We start from the raw sequence: 27,692 nt of genomic DNA, 5'->3' as shown, positions 1-27,692 counted from the left end.
GGCTGTGCGGCTCGGCGCGCGCCGGCTGCCCAAAATCGGCAGCCTTACGCGCGCCGATCCAGGATTTTAGAGGCTACGCCCGTATCTTATAAAATCCTGCTGCGCAAACAAAAGTACGCGATCGCGCAGTTTTTAAAAATCTACCCCTTAGTGAAAGAAGTCCATGAGAGATAAGTCTCCTTTCTGTGAATACGCTCCCTGAAGAAAAAAAAAATTACACACCATGGGGCGGATTTTAAATGCCCTGCGCGCGTAAATCCGGCTGGAATTACGCGCGCAGGGCCCTCGCACGCTGGCGTGCCTATTTTGCATAGGCCGCTGGCGCGTGCAGAGCCCCAGGACGCACATAAGTCCCGGGGCTTTGTAAAAGGGGCGGGTCGGTGGCGTGCCCGGAGCAACGTGACATTTTGGGGGCGGCGACGCGGGCGTGGCCGCAGCCTCCGGACCAGCCCCCGGGACCGGAACACGGAGCGGGGCTGCCGGCCGGCGAGCGCAAAGTTAGGGGGGAGGGGGGGTGGGTTAGGTAGGGGAAGGCGAAGGAAAGTTCCCTCCGAGGCCGCTCCGAAATCGGAGCGGCCTCAGAGGGAACAGGCAGCGCGTGCAGGTTGCACAAATGTGCACCCCCTTGCGCGCGCCGACCCTGGATTTTATAAGATACGCGCGGCTATGCACATATCTTATAAAATCCAGCGTACTTTTGTTCGCGCCTGGTGCGCAAACAAAAGTACGCGATTGCGCAAATTTTTATAATCTACCCCTATGCATATAGTTTTGAAAAATGCAAGTCTATGCACGTTCTTGCCTCTCCTAACCTCGTTTCACCTCCGATTCCATAAGTAAAAACGTGCACGTTGATCCTGCATACTGGATGGGCAGTTTTCAATTCAGCCCTTTCAACCTGGGTAAATGGCTTTTGAAGGAAGTTTAAGAATTCACTTCCAAATTTTAAAGTTAATTAATTGATGTGCAATTTCTTCAAGTAATCCTTTATGGAAAACCTTCTCTTCAAGAGACCATGATTTTCAAATTTTATTTAAAAAACTTTTAGACTTCATGAATATGAAACAGGAATGAGCACATTTGGCACAACTTTCCCCAATTCCAAACTCCTCTATAAAGCTCACTGCACTTCAAATACTTCAGTTGTAGGTTTGAACTTAATCAGGTATTAAAGGAAATCACACTTATGACCATCAAAAGAAGGATGAAATTTAACTGGCAAATTCCCAGAGCTGTAACAGCTTCATTAGAGGCACTATTTATTAGGAGAGAAGGCAGATAGTTATGAGTTTTAAAACTCACATAAGGCACTGGCATCCCCTGAAGTAGTTTTGGGGTTCTGTTTGTATCTGTAGAATGCACTTGCTGGAGGACTCTATGGGTCCAGATATGTCACCTGCTCAATAAGCCATTTTGTTCGAGCATGTTATTATGGGTTTTACTGAAAGCATCTCAGACATTGTATTTTATTGCTTACAGGGTAATGTGAAGTCCAGTAAAAGTCTCCAATCAGGAAGATAATTAATGTTTTATCACACAGATATAGAGACTGTTTTAGAACATAAGAAAACCCATGCTGGGTCAGGCCAAGGTCCACTGAGTCCAGTATCCTGTCTCAGACAGTAGCTAGTCTGAGTCCTAACTACATTTCTTGAAACTCACTCCCATGGATAGCAATAGCTTTCTCTAGTATACCTGGCTACCTGTATTATGGACTTTTCCTCTAGAACAGTGGTTCTCAACCTTTTTTTGGCCGGGACACACCTGACAGATGGTTCTCACATGCGTGACACTGAACATGTGACCATCATGGGACTAAATGTAAACATGCACTCTGCATCCACAGGAACCCCCCCCCCCCCCCCAGGGCATTATCCTGTATAACTCGCCATACAAAAAAAGATATTCTGGTTCTGATGACATCTCAGGAAAAGCAAAACAAACTTCCTTTACTACCAGGTACCATAGCCCTCCTTATGAAAAGGCAGTAATTTACCACTAATGCATGTACTATTGAGAAAACACAACAAATAAGATTGATATAATTGCCTACATGCTAGTAAAATACCTCACCTCTGTCACACACCTAGAACTGACCTTCACAAAGTACAGAAAAACCACAAATTATAAATATGGAGACAAACTGGAATGGAAAACCAAAAAAGCCACTGTATGCAGTGCAAACCTGGAGAAATGGAAATATAGCACCTAACATAGTCCCAGGATCTGCAATAATGCACACAAACTAATCCGCACAAAGTTACATCTGTATTATGGAACACATAACAACCCTATCTATGAAAAGGCAACATTACAACTCTACAAATATTTAACCAGGCCCTAAACACTAATACACTTCGTGTTAGGAAAACAGAACAAGCCAAGCTGCTATAGATCCCCACTCAGAAATAACTGTAAAACTATATTAATAAATGTTTCAAAACAGCTGATGAACAGAACATCCAACAATTAAAAACTCAAAAATTAACACGTCCAAATATCAATAAAATATTTCAAACAGCAGACATCACATAATACCCAATAATAATTAAAATAGCAGTCAATCAAGAAAAAAGCAGCCACCTTTACTTACTCTCTCCAGCAATTCTCCTACTCCTTTCCCTTGCAGGCCAATAGCACTCACCAGAAGCAGCAAGGGCTGCTGAAGCTATGTCCTCACCCTTGTCTGTGCTTGGCGACACACCGGTTGAGAACAGTTGTTCTAGAAAAAGCTTGTCCAAACCTCTTAATACCTGCTAGGCTATTTGCCTTGACCACATCCTCTGGCAATAGATTCTACAGCTTGTGTGCTGAGTGAAAAAGTACTTTCTATTTGTTTGTTTTATGGGGTGTCCCCTGATTTTATTATTTGAAAGAGTAAATACCCATCTTTCAATTTATCAGTTTCACTCCCTCATGATTTGATTTTTTTTTTTTTTTTTTTTTTTAATAAAAACCTTTTATCATGTACTCTCCTCAGCCATTTCTTTTCCAGGCTGAAGAGTCCTAGCCTGCATCACAAGAGAGCTGCTCCATACCCTTAATCACTTTTATTGTTCTCTTCTGCAACTTTTCTAGTTGCGTTGTTTTTTTGTTTTTTGTTTTAGATTGGGTGCAGTCACAATACGCGTGCAGGGGCAAATGATATATTCTGTTTTTCCCCCGATCATTCCGAATATTCTATTTCTTTTTTGACCGCTGATGCACACTGCGCTGCGAATTTCAATGTATCCTCCACAAGAACTCAAAGGTGTTTTTCCTGGGTAGGAACTCCCAATACAGAACCCAGCATTGTATATCTGTAGTTGGGATTATCTTTCGCTACGTGCATCTCTTGCACTCTTCCACATTAGATTTCAGCTGCCATTCAGGTGCCTAGTCTCACAAAGGTTCTTCTGCAATACCTTGCAATAAGCTGCTGCTGTTTTAACAACTTTGAATAAGATTATGTCATCTGCAAATTAGATTGTGTCATTCCATTTATGAATGTTAAACAGCGTAAATCCCGTACTGATTCCTGTAGCAAATCTGGGAACATGACCGGTTAGTCCTACCCTCTGTTTCCTGCGACTCCTGATGTCTAACTATAATTTAGATTGTTCTTCCCTAAGGGCATCATTTTGCACCAGTCCTCATTCAGCACTTTAAGAACATACAACTCATGTCCATTCTGTTCAATGGCTTATGAATGTAAGCTAACTGAGGTGCTACATGTGGACTGAGATATTTTGAATTTCAGCTTGTTACTTGAACACTATTCTAAGTTTTTCATAGAAATTGCATTCACCATAGACATGAAGGAACCAAATAAAACAGTAAAAAAAAAAAAAAAAAAAAAAAAAAAAAATTTGCTCCCATAGCAAGTCCTGCAAATCTTTTGGCCCTTTCCTGATTGTGAGACAGAGAAGGTTATGATTTAGCCAATGTTTTTGTACACTTGCAGTGGTATAATGCAAGTGCATGCTTATCCAAATCCAGGGGCGTAGGGTAACCGAAGTTGGCGGTGCCTCAGAAAAATCTGCTGCTGCCATGTGACCAACTATCAGCTGCTTCCCCAGATGACATTATCAAAAGCCAGGTTCAAAATGTCTCCTTGGACATGCTAACACGTGCAACATTGAGCCGGCCTCTGAAGATGATGGCAGGCTGGTTTGATATAGTTCAGAATGTCAGCAGCCCTGAACAGGAGCAGAGCTTTACTTTATGGGTAACTGGTGCTGGCCAACAGGAATGGCTCAAGGCAATCTGCTGCCTGAAGCAAGAGATGGGATGAGATGTCCCATTAAGATTCCCAAAAAAGGATACAGTCTCCAAGAGACAAGTCCTCACGCGCCTAACAAACAAAAGAAATCTGGCGGCAGCTCAGTAACAACCACACAAACACCTTCCACTGCCTGAAACTTTTTGAAGTAACACAAAACCCTTAAAAAAAAACCCAAAACCAAACAAACCCCACTAGGAACCTGTGTAGAAAACAAGCCCAACCATAAACAAACTTCCAGGACTCAAAACACTTAGCAACTGGACCTGGGAAGAGGCATAATACACAGCAAGCCAGGCATTACATGTCATTAAATTGCTCACCTCAGTCACACACCCAAAATAAGGGACCACAAATTAAAAAATGCAGACAAACTGAAATGGAAACCAAGAAGCCTGACTCTGCAGCAGAGAAAAATCTTCAGAGGGATAGCCATGTTCTTCTGGTGTAGCAAACAAACAAGGCTACACCAGACTAAAACACCTGGACTCTTGCTGAAGTGAATTCTGGCCTTGAAATTTCATGCCTCAAAAAACTGGTTAGTCTGTAAAGGTTCATCCAGCTGAAACTGCTTGGGCTCAGTTCAAGGTCCCTCTCAATGCAGTTATTGTGTTGGGGACCATGGAAAATGGATTGTAAATGCACTATTGATATTCAAGTCTCAATTTACACTTAATCATTGGACGATTTATAGTGGACTTTATGAATTTTAGACCATCCTCCTTATGGTTTGGGATCTCTTCTGTTTGGTTTGGTCTTCCACCTCCTGTGTATGCTGTAGTCTAAAAAGGTGCCACCCGCCTCATGTCATTTTTACCAGAGAAAAAGAAACAGAAAAGCATTTCCTCCTGCAGTGAGAAAAATGCAAAGATATAAGGAATGCGCATTACTAAACCTGATGTTTTCCACTCTAAAAACTGAAAATAAAATAATTTTCTACTTTTATTGTCTGGGCATTTTATTTTTGTGATTGAGTTGGGTACTGGTCTCTCTCAGTCTTCTCCATTCCACTTCTCCTCTTTACATGTCTCGTATATTGATCCTTCCCTTTCATCTTTTTTTTCCTCCATTTCTCTTTACCTTCCTATTCATAATTAAATTTCACCCCTCTTCTCCCTTCTAACCATCCAGTCTCCCTCTTTTCACCTCACCTATTTACCAGTTTTCCCATCTCCCCTCTCTCTCACTCCTTTTGTAGCATCCTAGTTCCCAGTCTCACATTTCCACCACCCTATCCCTCATCTCTCTCCCCTCACCAGCCTCTAGCCCATTCTTCTGTCTCTTACCCCTCTTTCTCCACCTCACCAGCCCCATTTCCACCATCTATCAACCACCTTCATAGATCCATCCAACACTGGATTAACCATTAAGCAAAAGCAGCACATCCTTAGGGCATCTAACTACAGAATAAGTACATAGGTTTGCTAATATTGCTTACTATTTAGTGTTAAATATATTGTTAAAATTTTTATTTAATATAGTTGTGGGGCCTAGAAGAAAACTGAATTACATAAGAAATGCCATACTGGGTCAGACCAAGCCCAGTATCCTGTTTCCAACAGTGGCCAATCCAAGTCACAAGTACCTGGCAAGAACCCAGACATTAGATAAAATCACAAGCTACTATTGCTTATGAATTAACGTAATAGCAGTTTGTGGATTTCTCTGTCCGTCCCCCCCCTCGCAAAGGGCAGGCTGCAGGCACTGCAACAGATTTGGGACAAGTTGCCTAGCTTACTTTGCTCTTTCTGGGAGACCTGTGCCTTTAAGAAATCAGATTGCGGGCTCGAGAGGGAGGAGGAAGCAGGGCTCTGGCTTTCACTTTCGTGATGGTGGTTTGCTGGGAGTGGGGGTGGAGTGATGCCCATGTAAACTCTTCCCGTGGAGGCTGAGACCCACGGGCGGCTTGACAGCACTGCCTTCCCCCTCCCCCCCTGCAGTTGCGGGATATTTAATTGGCTTCTCCTTATCTACGGGACTCAGGGGGCGGGGGAGGAGGGCGAGCTGTTCTCTGTTCATCTCTTTGCGCTTTGGCTGCTGCTGCTTGTGATCTCTTCACAGCTGCTTTCGACTGCATTTGCTCTGCTCCAGCCATCCCAACTCCTTTCCCCGACGTTGGACGGACTGGCTCGGCTACTCTTCTACCGTTTCCTCCGCCTATGTGTAACTGTCCGGCTGACCCGTCTCCCTCCCCCAGCGGCGGAGAACGGTGACTCATCTGCCCTTTCCTCCTCCCTTCTGCGACACCCAGCATGTAGCGCAGAGCTCTATGGTCCGCAAATGCGCGGTAGAGCTGCTCTCTACTGCGCATTTGCGGTCTGTCGATCAGAGCCCATTTATATTGTAGATAGCGTGTGTTGCTGTTACGTCCAACAGATGGCGCTGTTTTTAAAAAAAAAAAAGCATGTTTTTACCTGTCACAGGTGTGACATCTATATAATAGAGGTATATAAAAAAAAAAAAACACACGTGCATATTCAAAAGCAACTTGTGTCAAAATTTCAAAGCAAAATCGGTGAAGAACTTTTTCAAAATCTTAAATCTCCAAAAAACTAACATTTACATTTTTATTTATATAGATGGTATCAGAATTTATGTGTGCTTAAAATGTTTAAATCCACAGACTCTTGCCTGCAATGGGCTTCGACCAGCATCAAACAAGCACTCAAGATAACATTTACTTTTTCCTTTCTAAAACTGAATATTTATCCTACCAATTGCATTTGCACATGTTTATTATTTCTTGTTATAACCTTTATTTCATAACAAATTTTACTTATCTGTCATATTGAAGCTGAAACTGCTCACTCCACACGAGTGCTCTAACAAACTCAACACTGACAATGTTTTGGTGCCAACAGATGCTTTCATCAGGGGACCAAGTCACAATTTCAGTATAGCCTCACTTGCTCTGCTTAGCTTCCAAAAGAAGGTGGCAAGCTACCATAGCGACCACTTTTGTTATTTGGGAGTAAAATAATATTTGAGATTTAATGTTCAGTATTGTTTTGGACATGAGTATTAACCAGTTATAACTTTGAAAAAAGAATTATAGCTAAGACAAAAAAATGTTAAAAAATACATACAAAACAGTTCACAAATTTTTTGATCTTCTAATTGAATGCTAAACTTGGTGAATACAGATATTTTGCCTCTCTGGGGGTGTTTGTTGAGTGAACGTAGGTCCAAAATTAGTCTTAGATCTCCTGATTTCTTGGGAATTAGGAAGTATTGGGAATAAAACCCTTGATGGAATTCCGGGTAAGGTAATTTCTGAATGCATTTGTTCTGTAAGAGAATTTTGAGTTCTTGCAGAAGATTGTCATGATTTTTGAGGAACTCAGTGTGGCAGGGTCGGGAGGGATGAAAAATAGAGAGAATAACCCTATTTTATTATTGATAAGATCCATTGATCCAATGTAATTTGATTCCAGGCTGGAAGATAATTGGACAACCTTCCTCCCATGGGTAGTGACAGTGGCATGATGATTTTTAAAAATCTGACTGGGCTTTTGTAGTTTGAGGGTCAGCCTGTTGACATGGCTGACGAGGGGTTCTTGCTGCTCATAAGGCTGTTGCCTCGATGGCTGATAGGATTGAGGCTTGTAGTAAGAGTAAGGCTTGAAGGTTTTAAAAGTTGATCTTCTGTACGGAGCAGAAGCGGAATAGTGACGTCGTGATTTAGATGGATGCTGAGGGGTTGTTAACGAGAGGACTGCTGTTTTTTGTTCCTTGAGCTTAGTCACAGTATCAGTGAACTGATCTGAACGACATGGTAAATTTGCTAGTTTGTCGTGAACATTATCTCTTATGGCGCTGGAATGTAGCCATGTGAGACGTTTGGCTGCCAAGGCATTTGCTGAAGACTTGGAAGTGACATCAAACCCCTCATAAAATCGATCTTAGTAGGTGTCTTAAACCTGCCTCCAGGTTATGGTACTGAGGAGGTAAATTAGCATCTGGAAAGCCTTGCTGGAGTTGTGGTTTTAGTGCTTGCAAATTATCAAACAGATATTGTGCGATGTAAAATTGGTGGTTTTGAATGTGGGCGTTGAGCATCGCATATTGAAAGGACTTTTTTGCAAAGCCATCCAATGTCTTATCCTTGGTTGGCAGTGTGTTAGAATGAATTAGACTTACGAGCCTTCTGCATCACCAACTCTACTCGACAGAATGATGTGGAAGCTGAACCGTAGCATGGAAAGGAGAATCTTTCATTCTATATTTTAGATCTATTTTTCGAGATGTTGGAGGAATGGAGAAAGGGAAAGGAGTATCCCACGACTTTTCCATTAATGCTGTCAAAACAGGGTATTGTGGTAGGGCCACTAGTTCATTGGGCATGTCAAAAATTTTTAGTATGCCCAACATTTCCTGACGTGGATCAGAAATCCTCCCGTTTCCACATTAAGTATTTGACTGACCTTTCTATAAATTGAGTATGTAAGGTCTTCAGGGGGTGAAGAAGGCTCAGGAGGCACCTCCGCTGGGTAAGACGGGTATAACTGGTTGAGGAATTGGAATCTGAAATTTCCTCTTTGAGAGATTAAGGTGAGATTGGAAAGTCCTTTGATACTGGACCAGGTATTACTGGTTCCTCCAGAACTGACTGTGGTATTGGAGGAGGCAATTGAGGTGGTAGATTAGATTTTTCAACTAACTGCAAAAATTGAGTCAGAATACTAGTAATCTGAGATATAGCTTGATTCGCTAGCCCAAACGGTTGTGGAATCGGCAGTAGAGTGGGCTGGAGTACATCCACCTGTGTACCCATGGAGGTTAGGGAAATAGATGACAATACCCCAGGTGATGAGACGTCTGGATCAGATTCAAAAAGTAAGGGTGGCGACACCTCTCTGCATCTCTTGTGGCCAGAGTGGTGCTTTTTGTGTCGAATGCGTTGAGACAGGGTCGGGTGCGTCAACACGGGGCAACTGCGTCGTTGGTGTGTTGACAGGGCTAGCCTGCGAAGCGTCTTCCCTGCGTCGATGATGCTCCGGGTTGGCGACTGACGCAGCACAGTCCTTGCGTCTGTGCTAGATGTTTCAGAACGGCCCCGTTGTGTCTGAAACATGCGGCCATGATGCCACAGATGCATCCCTCGCACAGTGTGCCGATTTTTGGCTGGCGACCAACAGCTGGTGTCCAGACCGGGGGGGGGGGGGGGGGGGGGGACGACGACACTGAGGAGGCCCTCCTCAATGAAGGTGACTTTTTTTCCTTTTTGGGCCTGGAGAAGATCGAACAGAAGCCTCGGAAGGGGCTTAAGAGCCCGAAGCCTTGGATTGTAGCTCCTGAAGCTTAGCAGCCCATTGTCGTTGGGCTCATGCGTCCGCAGTCTGCACAATTTTTTCTGATCATGTAAGGGTCCAAGGCATAAATAACAGGAAATGTGGCCATCTGTGGCAGACGTTCTTTTGCTACAGGAACAAAATTTGAATCCTGGATGAGGCATTGTCTCAGACCCTGGTTTTAATCCTGTTTTTTTAAACTTTTTCCCTCACAGAATATTATTTCTCTGGAGAGAAGAGCTCCGCGTGGCTAACCTGAGGCAATCCTGACAGGATGTAGGAGGAAGCACCCAGCTCAAAGACTTTACTAGACTTAGAGAGCTCCGCCACCTATTGGCACGGAAGACATATCCCCAGACAGCATGGCTAATTCAGATGCTTATCTACGTGAAAAAAAATAAAATACATGATAGAAGAAATTCAAAGGATAGTACACAAAGGGGGAAAGAGGTGTTGAAGAGACTTCAAGCTACTGCTGTGGAAAGGAACTTCTTCAGGGAGATAGTTAAAAAGAACCTACTAATGATGAAATTATACTGCAGAATGGGCTATAGATATGGCTATGATTTCTTGTAATACAGACAAGGCAATAGATTTGTTAAGCAATCAGAAGATTGAATGCTTATGGGCCTCTTGTCTTCTTTCAACCTAAGTCAACTATGTTACTTATTAAATTAAGTTATTATAGTCAACGTAAGAACTGTAGCACAGACTGCATATAAAAGGCTGCAATGGTATCAAAAGGTTCTGGATGAATTAAGTCACAATATACCCTTGATTTAGTTCTAATTTTGTATACAGTTGAGAACATCTCATTGGTCATAAGCTTTGGAGAAATGTATTCCTGCATTACTCTTAAACAAGGTAGGAGAGAGTCACAGCATTATGTCCATGTGCATAAAAATTCCAGTGTGACAGCAACAAAGCTTGTCTTACACACTCACCCATGACAAAAAAAAAACCTTCCAATGGTAGATATACAGTATCTGTTTTGCAATGGAGATCACCCAAACCTCTAAATTTCCAAAGGTTCATATCCTTCCCCATCAAGTAGAATCATACCAATGGCCCCATGCATCATGGTACAAGGCCACTATAATACTGGAGTCTCGCCATCAAACCTTCTCATATGTAATAAACTGGACTCTTAGAAATTTCAAGCACTTACCCAAGTTGGCTTGTGTGAGGAAATTCACCACTGTTGCTTTCCTGTATGCTGTGGCAGGAATTGTGAAGCGCATATACAGACATGCTGGGATGTTCAATGAGAAGATTTTCCATAGGACTTGTTTCCACCTTGACAGTGGTTAATCCACCTGCAGTAAAACATGGAGGCGGCGTAATAAACCAGCTCTCCTCCATTGGGCATGTGTCAAACTGGATAAAGCAAGAATCACCGACATCACCCAAGCAGTCCATGGAAGCAGATGTGCAGGAGAAGATTGGAGAGCAGTCAGTAGATGTTTTCTTGCCATCAGTTTCTTCTTTTGAGAAATCAGTACAAGAATCTACTAGGCAATGTATTTGAAGGTTGTCATTTCAGAAAAGGGCACAATGGAAATTACATCACATCCCAGGAGGCAAAGACCAGCAAAGAAAGAAAAGGAAAAAAAAAAATTCACAAAACAAGAATTGATGTATATACTCAAATATCACTTAATCTAGGCATGAGAAAAATTACACTGCCAGAAAACTAAAAAAAACCCAAAAACAGTTCAACTACCAGTAAGCCACTATGATTTTTTTTTTTTAATTCAAAATATACAATCAAGAATAACCTTGACATAGGAAAAACATAGGTAATTCATTAACATATAGATCCAAGTAAAGGGAAAGAGGACAAAACATTCTGAAACCTGGTTTATAGGTCACAAATGGGGAGGACAAATCCAGGAAGTCTAAAGAGAAAAGAAAAAGCTGCTTTCTATATTATCTCTGGTATACTTCAAGAAGCTGGAGGCCCTACTAATCAGTATAATTGGAAAGCTTTTTCTTATCATAAAACATGTGCTTGATGCCTTGCTATTTAGTAATACATTTACAAGGAAATCTTAACTGAAAGGTTACCCCCAGGGCTAAGATTCTCAGAGAAAAGGTTTCCTATAATTTTGAATCTCTTTTGCCACATCAGGAAAAAGTGATAATTCTATACCCCAAAAACAACTCATTTGGAAAAACCCCCAAAACATTCAAAGTCCACAGTTTGTCCATTTCATGGTAATACGACACTAACATAGTGACGCTATCTTTAATTTCAGATTTAGACTGCTCCAAGAAAGCTGTCAAATCAGAAGAACCAGATGCAGCATACGCTGCCTCTCTAGCAAAGGAAAGATTCAGTCAAAAATATATCTTATTTTATTAATACTAGGAACAGCTTCACTGGAGACTTTCAAGAAAGTTATGTAAAATTCTGGAACATCTCCAATGGTGTAGTCATGGAACATCCAGAAAAATTCAGAAATGTAAGTTTATATCTTTTATTATAATTCTCAGTCTTATGATGCAATGAAGTAAGGGCCTGACTCATTAAGTGTTTTCCCCCATAGACATAGAATGAGAAAAAAAGACTTAGTGAATCAGGCCCTACGACAGAAAATTAAAATCCTGCAAGGTGGCACATTTTTCTTTAAATTTGTGAGATCTGTTCGCCTTGATCTCTAATCATAAAAGACTTAGCCTGCACCTGTGTGGCCACCAATTCAACTTTAGCCAAAGGAGTCGATCTTCGAAATAAGGGATCCCTCCAGTTTGATGACAGCAGACCATAAGATATCCAAAGTTATATGCTCGGCTTCTCCAACTGAATGAGGACAAGAACTATTAACCTTTCAGGAGTAGATGACAAATTTTGGTTGGAGAACTCTCCATCTGAACCAGGAGAGAAAGACTGCTTAAGTACCTGAAGCCCCAGCCCCAATTGCAATGTACTAACCGCCTGAGGAGCCTGGGGACTGAGAACTCAAAGATACTGTCATATCCTAATGCAATCTGCTATGCACCTTGATGAGCAGACAAGGCAGCCATTGTTTAGAAATATTGTTGTAGACCTAATGCATTTTAATACACAAAAGAAAAACAACAAACTTTACATTTAACTGACCTTCTCTTAGCACATATGATCTGAAAATCTGAGGTAGCTTATGTAAAACCTTTTTACAAAACAATGCATCTCTGAAAGGATCTGCTTTTAAAATTACAAATTAGATCTTGAAACTGTAGCCACTGTGGCCTAGGGTTACTCCCTGCCCTGCAGAAGGCTGAAAAGGGACAGGGAAGATGATTAAAAAATAAAGGCAAAAAAAAAAAAAAAAAAAGTGTGATATAAGCAAAGATTTAACATCTATCCAAGATAGACAAAAAAAAAAAAATTACAAGGAAAGACATTTTTGCCCCAGCTTAAGAAATTTTGATTAAGGCTCAAGTTCCTAAATATTAGTCCACCCCGTGTCTAATTCTAAGTTAATTTTCAAAATTCTTACCTATGAAATCAACAAGAATCCACTCATCATCATCTTCTTTTTCACTAAATTCAAGATCATGGTTACAACCATCATTGATCTCTTCTGCAAGCATGTTATGCCTCTGGAGCATTCTTAAGGCAAGACAGACTTTGGCTATCACTGTCGGTGTTGGTAGAGATTACAAAGTGCTGCCTTAGTTAGCCAGCTGGCACACATGGGAAATTAAAGTGCATAGATGCCCTCAGCTCAGGGACAATATGTTCATTTTCTGTAAACTGCTTATATAAAACCCTGAAAGAAAAAATTATAAGAAATTGGAACTAGTGTAGCATTAAATGTGCACAGCACTTCACAGATGTAGGGAGTCACAGAAAATAAAATTGGTTTTTTTTTTTGTTCTGTATGTATTTAGCAAAAAACACAAAGGGGTAGATTTGTGCGTGCTACCTGGTGCGCACAAATGTACACCTGATTTTGTAACATGCGGGTGCTGCCACGAGCATGTTATAAAATCCGGGGTCAGTGCGTGCAAGGGAGTGCACGCCGAGCCCTAGGAAAGCCCTGATGGCTTTCCCCGTTCCCCCCACCACCTTCCCCTATCTAACCCACCCCTACCTAAATCCCTCCCCCACTTTTGTTTCAGGAGTTACACCTGCCTCCCCATCCCCCAGCATGGCCTCTGTGCCAGAGGCCTCGGTCCCACGCCCATGGCCCCACCCCCGGGACATATGCGCGCCCTGCAGAGCCTATGCAAAATAGGCTCGGCACGAGCAGGAGGGTTTTTAAAGGGTTATGCGTGTATGTTACACACGTAACCCTTTGAAAATCTACCCCAAAACATATACAAATAAGGAGGAGACACAGACACAAAAGGCTGTAGGGTTTACAAGCTGAAGAATAAAATGTTTGGCTAGTGGTCTTATCCAATGGTCAAAACAGGAACAGCATAAGCACCCCTGCTAATGTGCTTCAACCTAGCACCCTACAACAGTGGGGTACAGTTAACATACAAATGTGAACAAATACAACATATATATATAAAACATAATGACAGTGGTAATTACACAGAGATGGCAAGACCATCAATGAGTCAAATATACTGAAGAGGGTCAGAGAGTCATTTGATTTAGTTACCAGCAATAAGGGGTCATCTATCAATGGAAATGGTTTTGAGTGATAAAAGCCAGGGAGGGGTCCAGTAGAGAGGTCTATTAATAACACATACTTAAAGTCTGCTAAATCAAAGACATTTCTGAAAAGAAATGGCTTATTTTTTAGGGTTGTTTTTTTTTTAATGTTTGTATAGCTTGCAAAGCTTTTTGGGTAGTGAATGCCACAGTAAAAGGACCAGCGACTAAACTTTCTTATGTTTCAGTAAGATGTGCAAGTTGGGTAGAAGATACCTCCAGTAGGCTCCAATGAGCAGATCTTAAGGACCTGGAGAGGAAGTTGATGTTTATCAACCTAATAAATGAAGCTTGACAGACGTGCCGCAAATGCGCAGTAGAGAGCAGCTCTACCGCGCATGTGCGGGCGAGCATGTCTGTCAAGCAGAGCGTCAGCTGTTAAAAAACATGGCGGCGGCGAGGAGCACCATCGGCGGTGAGGAGCAGCGGCGAACTCGGTGGTGAGGGAGGGAGGGAGGCGGCAGCAGCAGCGAACTCTGTGGTGAAGGGAGGGGGGCGGCGAGGAGCAGCGAACTCGGTGGTGAGAGTGGGAGAGGGAGGTGAGCTGTGTTTGAAAATGGACTGAAAAAAAGTGTAATGTAGCCCGTTTATAAATAAATGGAACCAATCCAGGGTGTGGAAACGTTAAGCAATTTGATTATGGAGTTGGACCTTAAAAGGATGATAAAGCAAGCTCTTATCCTAACCAACTCCATCCTTAACTTCTCTACAAAACCAGCAAGGAGGACATTCATTTCAGTAAGTTGTGAAAGTGGTGTGTATATATATATATATATATATATATATAGAGCCACTTATCTACTGGAAAATGAACTAGAACCCATCAACTCTTTTCATAGAGACCACATCAAGCTGTTTTCAGGTGATATTTAGTCCCAAGTAAAGTGAGTCAAATCTCCTACAGATAAAAGATTCAATAAGCCGTGGGCCAAGTCTCTGGAAGAAAAAAAAAAAAAAAGGCTCCTGTTTTCTCGACTGTATTAATGCCTAGTTTCATTGTAATAAAAGTGAAGCTGAAAGAACACCTCACCCCTACAGAAAACTCCTCCCCGGGTGAGACTTCTGCACAAGCATGCCCAAATTTTGTTACAAGAGCATATCAGGTAACATGTAATAATAGAACCTCAAGATTTTACAATCTAATTGAGTATCACAAGCAATAAGAGAAGCAGTTTTTAAAGAGGAAAAAGAGGCAGTCACAAGGGAAAAAAAGCTGAATAAAGCCCAAACCTTTAATTCTTTTGTCGGGTTTGGTAATTAAAGAGAGGCATAAAAATTGGTGCCTGGCTCAGGAGAAACTATTGCTGTTGTGCAACATGGAAGCGAGTAGTTGATGCAGACCATGGGCCTGAACTGGAAGAAATATGCTTGCCGGAATACCACTGCCACTACAAGAGGAGAGCCTAGACCACAATTCCTGCATGTGCTGGCCTGTCACAAGAAATGTCATACTGGGTCAGACCAAGAGGGCCATCAAGCCCAGTATCCTGTTTCCAATGGTGGCCAATCCAAGTCACAAGCACCTGGCAAGTACCCAAATATTAGATAGATCACAATGGAGAGATTACTTACCTGATAATCTCGTTTTCCTTAGTGTAGGCAGATGGACTCATTACAAATGGGTATAGTGTGCTCGTGCTAGCAGTTGAGACGGATCTGACGTCAGCACGTGGTACATATACCCCTGCAGGAAGTGCAGGCGCTCAGTAATCTTCCTTGCAAAAACTTTATGGATATAATGTGTGACTGACCGATCAATTAACTGAACATGATTAACCTGACCGATTGAAAGTAGCTGGAGACCGCCAGTGTTCTCAACCGGAAGGCATCGACACCCGGCAGGGTGGATGCCCAATGTAAGGAAACATAGCTTACCTTGAAACGGTGAATCCCTATATATCTCGGCAGCCGGGCGGGATGCTGAGTCCATCTGCCTTCACTAAGGAAAATGAGATTATCAGGTAAGTAATCTCTCCATTTCCTAGCGTGTAGCAGATGGACTCATTACAAATGGGATGTACAAAAGCTACTCCCGGACTGGGTGGGAGGCTGCCCGAGGTCCGTTGTGTCCTCCCTGGCCTGGACGTCCAGACGGTAAAATCTGGAGAAGGTATGGAGGGAGGACCACGTTGCCGCTCTGCATATCTCTGCAGGCGACAGCATCCTAGTTTCTGCCCAGGAGGCCGCTTGCGCTCTGGTAGAGTGAGCCTTGACCTGTAGAGGTGATCGTTTTCCCGCTTCTACGTAGGCCGCCTTGATAACTTCTTTGATCCAGCAAGCAATAGTTGCCAGATTGGCTGCTTCTCCTTGCCTCTTCCCGCTGTGAAGGATCTGGACAGCAGCCTGCTGATGTCGAGATGGCACAGTATTCAACCTTCTTCAGACTTCTTCAAACCTTCCGTGGTTGGCAAGGATATGGTTTGGTTGAGGTGGAAGTGCGAGACTACTTTGGGTAAGAAGGAAGGAACCGTGTGAAGATGGATAGCCTCTGGAGTGATTCGGAGAAAAACGGATCATGGCAGGACAGTGCTTGTAGCTCTGAGATGCGGCGTGCTGAACACACGGCCAGCAAGAACACCATCTTCAAGGTTAAAAAACGGAGGGACAGGCCTCGGAGGGGTCTGACGGCAGGTCCCGCTAGGAAGTCCAAAACTAGGTTGAGGTTCTACAGGGGCACTGGCCACTTCAGTGGCGGGCGAATGTGTTTGACTCCTTTCAGGAAACGTGAAACGTCTGGGTGTGTGGCAATGCTGTTGCCGTCACTCCTGGGGCCGTAGCAGGATAGCGCTGCCACCTGAACCTTGATTGAATTGAGGGACAGACCCTTCTGGAGCCCATCTTGCAGGAAATCCAAAATGATGGGGATTTTAGCGGCATGTGGATTGGTGCTGCGAGTTTCGCACCAGGCTTCAAATACTCTCCAGATCCTTATATAAGTTAGTGATGTGGAGAACTTGTGTGCACGGAGGAGTGTATCTATTACCGGCCCAGAGTATCCCCTTTTCTTCAGTCTAGCCCTCTCAATGGCCAGACCGTAAGAGAGAATTGAGCTGGATCCTCGTGGAGGATGGGACCTTGCCGCAGCAGGTCCCTGTGAGGAGGCAGGGGTAGAGGATCCCCTGCCAGTAGTCTTCTCATGTCTGCGTACCAGGGTCTTCTTGGCCAGTCCGGGGCCACCAGAAGAACTAGGCCTCTGTGCCGCTGAATCTTGTGTATAATGGCACCCAGCAGGGGCCATGGGGGAAAGGCATATAGCAGGATCTCCTGAGGCCATGGCTGTACCAGGGCGTCGATCCCCTGGGATAGAGGATCTCGCCTGCGACTGAAATATCAGGGTACTTGAGCGTTGGACCTGTCCGCTAGTAGGTCCATGCCCGGTGTCCTCCACTGATTCGTGATCATCTGGAAGGCCGTGGATGACAGCTGCCATTCCCCCGGGTTTAGGCTTTCTCTGCTGAGGAAGTTTGCCGTGGCATTGTCCTTCCCGGCGATGTGGACAGCGGAGATGTCCTGGAGATTTGCTTCCGCCCATGCCATCAGGGGGGCTATTTCTAAGGATACCTGTCTGCTTCTGGTTCCGCCCTGTCGGTTGATGTATGCCACCGTGGTGGCATTGTCCGACATCACTCTGACTGCTCTGTTGCAAAGTCTGTGGGCAAATCGCAGGCATACTAACCTGACTGCCCGTGCCTCTAGTCGGTTGATGTTCCACCCCGACTCTTCTCTGTTCCACCGTCCTTGGGCGGTTAGTTCTTCGCAGTGTGCTCCCCAGCCGCTCAGGCTGGCATCTGTAGTGAGCAGGGTCCAGGTTGGAGAGGACATTTTTCACCCCCGGCTCATGTGGCCGGGCTGCAGCCACCACCGTAACTGATGCCGTACTCTGGCCGGTAGAGGTAGATGCAAGGTGTAGTTCTGTAATCGTGGTCTCATATGAGCCTGCGCCCATGGTACCACTTCCAGAGTGGAGGCCATCAGGCCGAGGACCTGTAGGTAATCCCAAGCTGTGGGCCGGGTGGCGCTCAGCAAAGTCTGCAAACGATTCCGGAGTTTTAATTTCCTCTTGCAGGTCAGGCTGACTGTCTCTCTCTGTGTCGAATCGGACTCAGAGGTATTCCAGCGACTGCGAAGGCTGTAGGGAACTCTTGTTTGTGTTGACTACCCATCCTAGGCTTTCCAGAAGAGCTATAACTCTGTTGGTTGCCCGGTAGCTCTCCTCCGGTGACTTTGCCCTGATCAGCCAATCGTCTAGGTAGGGATGGACGAGAATTCCTTCCTGAGTGACGCCGCCACCACTACTATTACCTTGGTAAAGGTCCGTGGCGCGGTGGCTAACCCGAAGGGTAGAGCCCGGAACTGAAAGTGTTGTCCCAGGACTTTGAAGCGTAAGTAGCGCTGATGATCCAGATGGATTGGGATATGCAAGTAAGCTTCTGACAGATCCAGGGATGTGAGATACTCCCCTGGCTGTATGGCACTTTGAACTGACCGCAGAGTTTCCTTGCGAAATCCTGGGACCCTTAAGTGCCGGTTGACAGACCTGAGGTCCAGGACGGGTCTGAAGGTGCCCCCCTTCTTGGACACGATGAAATAAATGGAGTAATGCCCAGAATTTATCTCCCATGCAGGCACTGGGATTATGGCTTTTAGGGACAGGAGCCTTCCCAAGGTAGTTTCCAGCGCTGCCCTCTTGAGGGGCGGACAAGGAGATTCCACAAACTTGTCCGGAGGGAGGTGAAGGAAGTCCAGGTAATACCCTTCCCGGACAATGGCGAGGACCCACTGGTCCGAAGTAATCTCGACCCATCTGTGGTAGAATAGGGTTAGCCTGCCCCCTATGGCTTTGTCCCCCAGATGGGTCGGCTGATTCTCATTGTGGGGTGCGGCCGGGACCCGAACCCGTTCCCCGCTTGCTGTGCCTGGTCCGAAAGGACTGGTTCCTGGTCTGAGAACGAGGTGCTTGGTAGAGAGTCCTGTAAGGGTTGAAGCATTGAGAGCTTCTACCTCTGGATGGCCTAGGAACAGGCGCTGGTTCCTCCTTGACTTGTCTTCTGGTAGACGGGGCAATGGAGAGGCGCCCCATTTGTTAGCCAGTTTCTCGAGGTCGCTGCCGAACAGGAGGGATCCCTTAAAGGGCATGCTGGTAAGGCACGTCTTGGAGGAGGAGTCGGCCGACCAATTTCGTAGCCAGAGCTGTCTCCTGGCTGCCACTGAGGATGACACTCCCTTGGCTGCTGTACGGACTAGGTCAGAGGCAGCGTCAGTGAGGAACGAGAGGGCTGATTCCATTTCTTCTCCCGGGGTGTTGTTCCTGGCTTGTGATAAAACAGGAACGCGTCACCACGGTGCAGCAGGTCGCAATACGTAGGGACATGGCTGCCACCTCAAAGGCTTGTTTCAGAATGGCGTCCATGCGCCGGTCATGTGCATCCTTGAGGGCCGCCCCTCCCTCCACCGGAATGGTGGTGCGCTTCACAATTGCGCAAACTATGGCATCTACCTTTGGGCACGCCAGCAGCTCCTTGGTTGCCGGGTCCAGGGGGTACATGCCAGACAAGGCCCAACCCCCTTTAAATGAGGCCTCCGGTGCATTCCACTCGAGATCGATTAGCTGCTGTGCTGCTTGTAGGAGGGGGAAATGGTGGGCTGTTTGACGAAGGCCTTCCAGCAGGGGGTTCATTCTAGGTTCCCCTGGGGTGCCGTGGCCCGGGATAGCCAGTTCCGACAGGCATTGAGAGACCAGGTCTGGGAGATCCTCCTTAAGAAAGAAAAGTCTCATGGTTCGATACGGCTCTATCCCCGAGGGAAGTTCTCCCTCCTCGGGGAGCTCTTCTTCTTCCACAGAGCAATCTGAATCCCCATAAGTGGGGCTTCCGGGTGGCCATGCCTAGGTCTTGAGGGTCCAGGGGTAGGGTCATCCGGTACCTACGGGTCAGTTCGGGGATCAGACTGCATCTTGACAAAGGCGTGAATCCCCTTGAATAATTCCACCCATGAGAGCGAAGCAGGTTCTAGCCTTAGGGACACCAGGTCTCTAGGGTTCCCTGGCTGTTCACTGTGGCCTGCTAGGTCCGGGGTGTTCCCTGAGAACTAGCAATTACGCTGGGCTGGGACCGGCCCTGGAACTCCCAGGGCCTCCTCACATTGGGCACATAGGGAGTCTGCTTCCTCACTCTGTGTGTCTGAGGTGGCATGTTGAGCAGAGGCCTAGAGCTCTATGCCTGATTCTGGAGGCGCCTGCTCTGCGGACGCATGGGCTCTCATACGCTCCATCGTGTCTGTTATCTCTATGCTCTTTGTAATATGCGCCTATCAACGTGCGCCTCTTAATCAATGTGCGCCCAATTAGTTTCGGGCGCCTAACCTACGCGCCCGTCGCCTGTGCGCTGAGTCCGGTCTGAGCGCTAGGGTGAGGCGGCGAACCAGGGCAGATGGTGACTGCGAGCAGGCAGGCAAAATGGCGACCTCCTAGGCGGGCTGCCACGCAGGCAGACCCCTCTAATCCTCACTTCATCGGAGACCAGCAAAGTAAAGATGTACGCCTTACCTGATCTTCGGCGCTTCCCGGCTGGGACCCGGGCGGTCTCCGGCTGCGGGGGGAGAGGGTAATTACCGTCACTGCCGCGCTCGAGGAAGTGCACCTGCTGCCTCTAGGCCGCGCCCGAACTCGTCTCGCTCGGGGGCCAAGTCCTCACTGTGAACGGATCGGGACCGAGGCTGCCTCTATGCCATGCCCGAGCCCTTCTCACTCGGGGGCTAGGTCCCTGCCGCGAATCGGCCACCGGACCGAGGCTCGTACCTCCGAGGGACCACGGAAATCACCTCGGGAAACTCAACTGGGGGAGAGACCCGATGGTATCACCGCAGGAGTGCGGGACTCGTCTTTAGGTAGGATTCTTCTATGAATTTAGTCGTTAAGAATTTGGAAAAACGCTCAGCGAGTGTGAGGTAGCTCCAAACTGCTTTGGATACAGAAATTACTGAGCGCCTGCACTTCCTGCAGGGGTATATGTACCACATGCTGACGTCAGATCAGTCTCCAACTGCTAGCACGAGCACACTATACCCATTTGTAATGAGTCCATCTGCTACACGCTAGGAAAGCTACTATTGCTTATTAATTACTGTAATAGCAGTTTATGGATTTAACCTCTAGGAACATATCCAAATCTTTTTTAAACCCACATCCTCTGACAATGAATTCCAGAGTTTAACTATGTGCTGAGTAAAAAAAAAAATTCTCTTCAATTAGTTTTTAATGAGCTACTTGCTACTTCATGGAGTGCCCCCTGGTCCTTCTATTATCGGAGAGTGTAAATAACCAATTTATATTAACTTGTTCAAGTCCTTTCATGATTTTGTAGACTAACATATTCCCCCCTCAGTTGTCTCTTCTGAAAAGGGAAACAAATAGGCTAGAAGAATGGGTCCACAGTCATGGTCCCTTTTTAAAATCACAAGTATTAATACATCAAGAAAAAAAAATGCATCATTATTGGCTGTAGCTGCAGATAGTAGCCAATGTTAGAGAGGAAGGAGACAACAGCAGATCTGGGGAAAGGAGGTAGAAGAAAGATGCATTAAGGAACACACTGGCGATCTACTGCTGCTGTTGTCGTGATCATGGGTCAGATGGAGGAAAGGAAAAGAGGATGTGGCAGCAGCAGAACACAGCCAAAGAGGAGTTTTCATGTAGAGATAAGTACAGAAGTGTCCTCTTAGCAAAACTGCTAGAAGAGAAATGTGATAAAGCAGAGTTGCTTACCTGTAAAAGATGTTCCATTACAGCAGGATGTTAGTCCTCACATGTGGGTGACATCATAAGATGGAGCCCGGCACAGAAGACTTGTCAGTTTCTAGAAACTTTGACTGGCACGCTGAGCATGCCCAGCTTGCCACTAACCATGCATCCACGTGGGGGTCCCTCTTCAGTCTTGTAATAAAGAATTATGAAAAAATAAAAAATAAAGTAGGAGAAACCCATCTCCGTGGGAAGGTGGGTGGGATTCCTGAGGACTAATATCCTGCTGTCCTAGGAGAACACCTGTTACAGTTAACCAACTCTGCTTTCTCCTAGGACAAACAGGATAGTAGTCCTCATGTGGATGAATCGCTAGCTACAGGCTGTTCCCGAAAAACAAGCAAGACTAACAGGCACCTAACCATGTGCCAACGGGCACAACACACGTGCCGTTAGTAACAATGAGACAGCCTGAACCCGAACAATGGGCCCAAGGCAGGAAGAGTTGGATTCTACAGCTGAAAGATTCCGAAGGACGGACTGGCCGAAACAGCTATTGTGTCGGCCATCTTCGTTCAGACAGTAGTGAAAGGTGAAAATATGGAAAGAACTCCATGTCACAGACTTGCAGATCTCGTCCATGGGGACTATAAGCAAGTGGGCCACCGAAGTAGTCATGACTCCGATAGAATGAGCCTTGACATAGTTGGGCAGGCAGCTTGGGGGCTAAGTGTAGCATAAGGAGATACAGTCCACTAACCAGTTTGACAGTGTCTGCTTGGCAACAGTAACTCCCAATCTATTCCTGTCAAAAGAGATGAAGAGTTACATGAACTGCCTGTGGCCTGCTGTCCGCACCAGGAAGAAGACTAAGACCCTCTTGTAATCCAAGCTGTGCAGAGCCCATTCGCCCTGGCGCGAATGAGGCTTGGGAAAAAAGGTGGGTAGGACAATTGACTGGTTAATATGGAAATCAGTCACCACCTTAGGCAGACACTTAAGGTGAGTGCACAGAACCACCCTATTGTGAAAGAACTTCATGTAAGATGGATACGACACCAAGGCCTGAAGTTCGCTGACTGTGTACTGAGGTGACCGCCACCAAGCAGATTAACATCCAGGTTAGGTACTTCAGGTCACAGGAACGCAAAGGCTAAAAAGGAGCCTTCATAAGCTAGGCTGAACCACACCAAGGTCCCAGGATACAGCAGGGGGCCTTAGAGAAAACTTCAGCTGAAGTACACCTCACATAAAGCACCCCACAATCGTTTGCCCATGTCAGTTCAACCTATCTACCCCTTGGTGGCAGTGAAATGTACCCTGACAGAGTTGGTCTTTAGGCCAGCCCCCGAGAGAAGCAGGAGATAATAGAGTAGCTTCAGTGTGGAACAAGAGAATGGATCAAAGTTGTGTTGCTCATGCCAAATGGAGAACTTCCTCTACTTTAGGCCATAAGACTTCCTAGTGGAAGACTTCCTGGATGCCAGCAGGACCTGAGACACATCATCTGAGAGGTCCAGAGGCTGTAAAATCACCCTCTCAACATCCAAGCCATTAGGGACAAGCCTGGAGGTTGGGATGGCAGAGCCTGCCCTGATCCTACATGATGAGGTCCGAGGAGGTCCCCAGATTGATCAGCTTCCGAAAGGAGAGCTCCTGCAAGAGTGGGAACCCGATCTGTTGCGGCCAATAGGGAGCGATGAGAATCATGGTGTCTTGATCCTGCTGGAGCTTCAGGAGAGTCTTCGGTTCCAACAGATGTGGAGGATATACATACAGGAGGCCCTAGCCCCAATGGTGGGCAAAGGCATCTGATGCTGGTCTGCTGTTTTCCCTGAACAGGGAGCAGAACTGAGCTACCTTCTTGTTGCAGGGGGGAAAAAAAAAAATCCACGATCAGGGTTCCCTACCGACGAAAGATCCAATCTGCAACCTCCTGCTTCAGGGACCACTCATGGGGGTGGAATGAATGGCTCATGTCATCTATGACCATATTCTCCGACCCCAGCAGGTACATGGCTTGAAGCCGAATACCCTAGGACAGCACCCACAACAGATTTGGCCCGCCTCCTGGCAGAGAAAGAACAACTTCATGCCCCCCCCCCCCCCACCCCGCTTGTTAAGGTCTAGATGAGGACAGTCTTGTAGGCAAGGCAATCTCGAAACGCCCAAAGAACGTATCGGATCGCCCGGATGTTTATCTGATACTGCGCTTCGTGAGAGGACCAGTGACCCTGGATGCTGTCCACATGGGCACTCCAACCCAGGAGGAAAGCATCCATGATGAGCACAATTTGAGCAGGAGGGATTTGGAAGGGCACCCCATCATCATATTAGATGGTTTCTCCCACCTCGCCAGGGAGTTTGAGTAGTGGAGTATTACGGATACACACCTGAAGGTCCTGGGTGGCCTGGTGCCACAGGGTCCACTGCGCCCTGCACATATGCAGTCGAGCGAAAGGAGTAACATGGGCAGTCGCAGCATGCAGAGACCTGTTGACGCCAAGAGATCTCTCCCGCTAGGGACGCTAACATTATTTATTTATTTATTTAAGGTTTTTATATACCGGCATTCGAGATCGCAGTCCCATCATGCTGGTTCACATAAAACAAGGGTGCATCGTGAAACATAAACTAGAACAGTGGTGCGGAAAATGCAGTTACATATAACAGGGTAATTAAAAACTTGGCGGGGAGGAAGAGAAAGGACAGATTATAATTCAAACATGTAAAAACGATAGTGGAGATAATTGATTATAGTGTGAGCACTCGATTCCGGGGCAGAAACACCCTGGCTTGTGTTGTGTCGAACCTGGCACCAATAAAGTCCACCTGAGTCAACGGAACAAGCTGGTACTTCAGGTAGTTTACCAGAAACCCCAGGGTCACCAATACCCGAATGGTGGTGTGCAGGGACCGCAGCGCCCCCTCTTGGGTGGCACTTTTGATAAGCCAGTTGTCCAGGTAGGGAAAAACCTGCACCTGCAGCTTCCGTAGGTAGGCCCCTACCACAGCTAGGCACTTTGTGAAGACTCAAGGCGCAGACACCAGGCCAAACGATGCACTGGATACTGAAAGTGTCCTTCACCCACCATAAACTTGGAGGCATTTCCTGTGGACCTGGGAAATTCCGATGTGGGTGTAGGCATCTTTTCGGTCAAGGGAACGAAGCCAGTCCCCCCTCTGCAGGAGAGGAATTGGGGCACCCAGCGAGACCATCTTGAACCTTTCCTATTTCAGGAATTTGTTCAAGGCACTCAAGTCCAGAATAGGAACAGAGGCCCCCTGTTCTCTTTGGAATCAGTAAATATCTGGCATAGAAGCAGCTCCCCTCAAGAGTATGTCCTAATTCACAGAAGGGCCCCACGAGGGCCACGGGGAAGAATCTGGAGGGACACCCTGAATGTTCAACCTGTATCCCCAATGAATTGATAGGATCCACTGGTCTGAAGCAAGTCAGCCAATGGTCCGCAAAGAACCGTTGCCAGCCTCCAACTGGAGGATCCGCTGCGAGGTCAAAACCCCGTGGCGTTGCTTTTGCTGGGGAGCCGGCTGAGTCCTAGGGACCCATAGTTGCCTTGGGTGTACCCCAGGGCTCGCCCACTGAAACCTCACCCTCACCGCCAGAGGCTATTATCTCTGCAGACAGTAAAAAGGGAGCCTTTGTCCTTGCCGCAAGGGCTTCTGGCTGGAGGAATGTGGGTCTGAGGTGCTGGAAGGTCCCATGATGATCCTTCAGGCTGCTACTGGCCCTGAGCTGGTACTTTTTTTTTTTTTTTTTTAAGAATTACCACTAAAAAAGTTCCATTGAAAATTAAGGTAGTGTGCTTTCAAGGATATGCACACATCTGGTTTAAATAAATGCATGGATCCAAGAAAAACATCCCATCCCTGTCACAGTACCTTCTTAAAGGTCCTGAAGATTTGGTGCGTATAGAACACTAAACAAAAAAGTTATTAGAGGGAGCCAGGCACACACTGATCTCATACACTTTTTTTTCTTTTGGAAAATAAGCTAAAAAAAAAAAAAAAAAAAAAAAGGTCTTTGCCAGCACTGTCTAGGATTCCTCCCACTCACTTTCCCATGCGAAGACCATCAGCCTTTATTGCATGCCGTTGTGTGGTTTTGTGCCTTGTCAGTCCATAGTGCTCACTCCTTTTTTGAATCACAGGAAGTGCAACCATGTGCAAATTTTTAAAACCTAAATATCAACTCCCCCGTTCCCTTTTTATAGTGCTGCTGTCACGCTGAAAATTCAACACACAAATGCAAGGTAAGCCCCTTTAGATAATTCTAAAAGGCGAGATGAGTGCCATACTGGGTCAGACCAGTAGTCCATGCAAGCCTGCAGCCCGTCTCCACCAGTGACCACTCCACGTCACTAGGAAGTACCCAGCGAACCCCAGTACCAAAAGTGTTTCATGTTACAAGGGTGAAAATAGAAACCAAATATTTCCACGTCCATTATTCCGCCGCCCCAAGCCTGGTTACCACGTGACGCTGCCGTTATGTGTTTACATACCTCCTCCCGGCATTCAGGGAAAGCCCCGCCGGTTATTCGGGGTTAGCACAACCCAGACAGCAGGCAGGGCGTCAGGAAAGGCGGAGTAAGGATGCACTACTGGAGCAGCGACTGGGTAACCCGACACCCATCCGAATTCCTCTCCGCCCCCTCGCGGATTCGCACGCCCCTAACTCCGCCTCCAACCGCCCAGTGACGGCAGCACCGAACCCTCTTTTCACAAACCGAACGCAACGAACGTTCGTCAGCTTACTGGGCGCCCAGAGCGACGCTCCATGGATCGCGTCAGCAGTGTTGTTCACTTATGCTCCTCCTTCAGCCGGAGGGGAGAGAACTACGCCAGACGGAAGCCTACAGAACAACACTTCGTGGAAAAGAATGGGGAGGGGGGGGGGGGGAGAGGGAACTGTTGCTCCGCCCTGGTTATTTCAAGAGAGCTCCTTTGTTGCCTAACGACGTGTTTATATTTGTTTTGCTCTGTAAGCAACAACATAAAAAAAGTACAGCGGAAAACTACCTTGGGGTTAAGTCGTTGTTTTAGAATCCCGAGCGGAGTTAACCCTCCCCCCCCCCCTTAGCATTTTGATCAAAACGTTATAGGAGAGGTCGAGGAAAGATTCTGCCGAAAAATGTCCTGTATCCTCCCGCACAACTCGGATAACAAAGAAATGAGAAACTGTTACTTACGTGTGACTTTCTTTTTCGAAGTTGCAAGTGGAAAAAAAATTCAAAGACAAAATGTTTTCACGTTACTGAGGTAGATATAGACTCCTGTTACAGTTACCGCTTGTAAAAATAAATGGCTTGAAGCACAAAACACAGAATCTTTTCTTCCCAGAAGAAATGCTTAGCACGACGGACCCGATCGCACCCACTCCCAATCTTTCTCGGATCCTTCCCAAATGACTCTTTTGTTGTTGTAAAACACTTTAAACAGCTGATCGGCTCTTGCGTCACGATGCCCCGCCTGCCGGGGGTGCGGCTTGGGAGCACTGTTGCCACCAATGGGGCGCGAGGGGAGCACCGGCTCGGCGCATGGAGAGGCTGTCACCAACGCACGTGACCGCGCAGTGGTAAGGGAGGCGGGAGCGGAGAGGATGGACAGGTCCGGGCAACAAAGAATCCGGGAGCGGAAAGCAGCCGAGGGTAACCACGCTGCGGCCGTGGTCTCCTATAAAAGAAAGCGGGCTGCACTGGCTGCTGCAAAACTACTGCCCTTATATACTAT

The 27,692-nt window shown here is 46.2% G+C and overlaps 1 protein-coding gene across 2 annotated transcripts in view; it reads right to left on the bottom strand.

Annotated features, from left to right (window-relative positions):
- TP53INP1 (tumor protein p53 inducible nuclear protein 1) overlaps positions 1-27,371 on the bottom strand; it is a 34,116-nt gene extending 6,745 nt beyond the window's left edge. Inside the window, exons 1-3 of one of the 2 annotated variants that reach the window (XM_029591723.1) lie at positions 27,152-27,371; positions 13,035-13,307; positions 10,721-11,063 (exon numbers count right to left, since the gene is read on the bottom strand). In XM_029591723.1, the coding sequence (XP_029447583.1) occupies positions 10,721-11,063; positions 13,035-13,146 (455 nt within the window). In that variant the 5' untranslated portion in view covers positions 13,147-13,307; positions 27,152-27,371. The remainder of the gene's footprint in view (positions 1-10,720; positions 11,064-13,034; positions 13,308-27,151) is intronic. The other variant, XM_029591724.1, reaches the window with a different exon arrangement.
- Between the last annotated feature and the right edge of the window lie 321 nt (positions 27,372-27,692).

This window comes from Rhinatrema bivittatum, chromosome 2 (genome assembly GCF_901001135.1).
Source record: "Rhinatrema bivittatum chromosome 2, aRhiBiv1.1, whole genome shotgun sequence".
Classification (NCBI taxonomy): domain Eukaryota; kingdom Metazoa; phylum Chordata; class Amphibia; order Gymnophiona; family Rhinatrematidae; genus Rhinatrema; species Rhinatrema bivittatum.
Note: the sequence above shows the minus strand (reverse complement) of the source record. Positions and strands in the feature narration are given on the sequence as shown.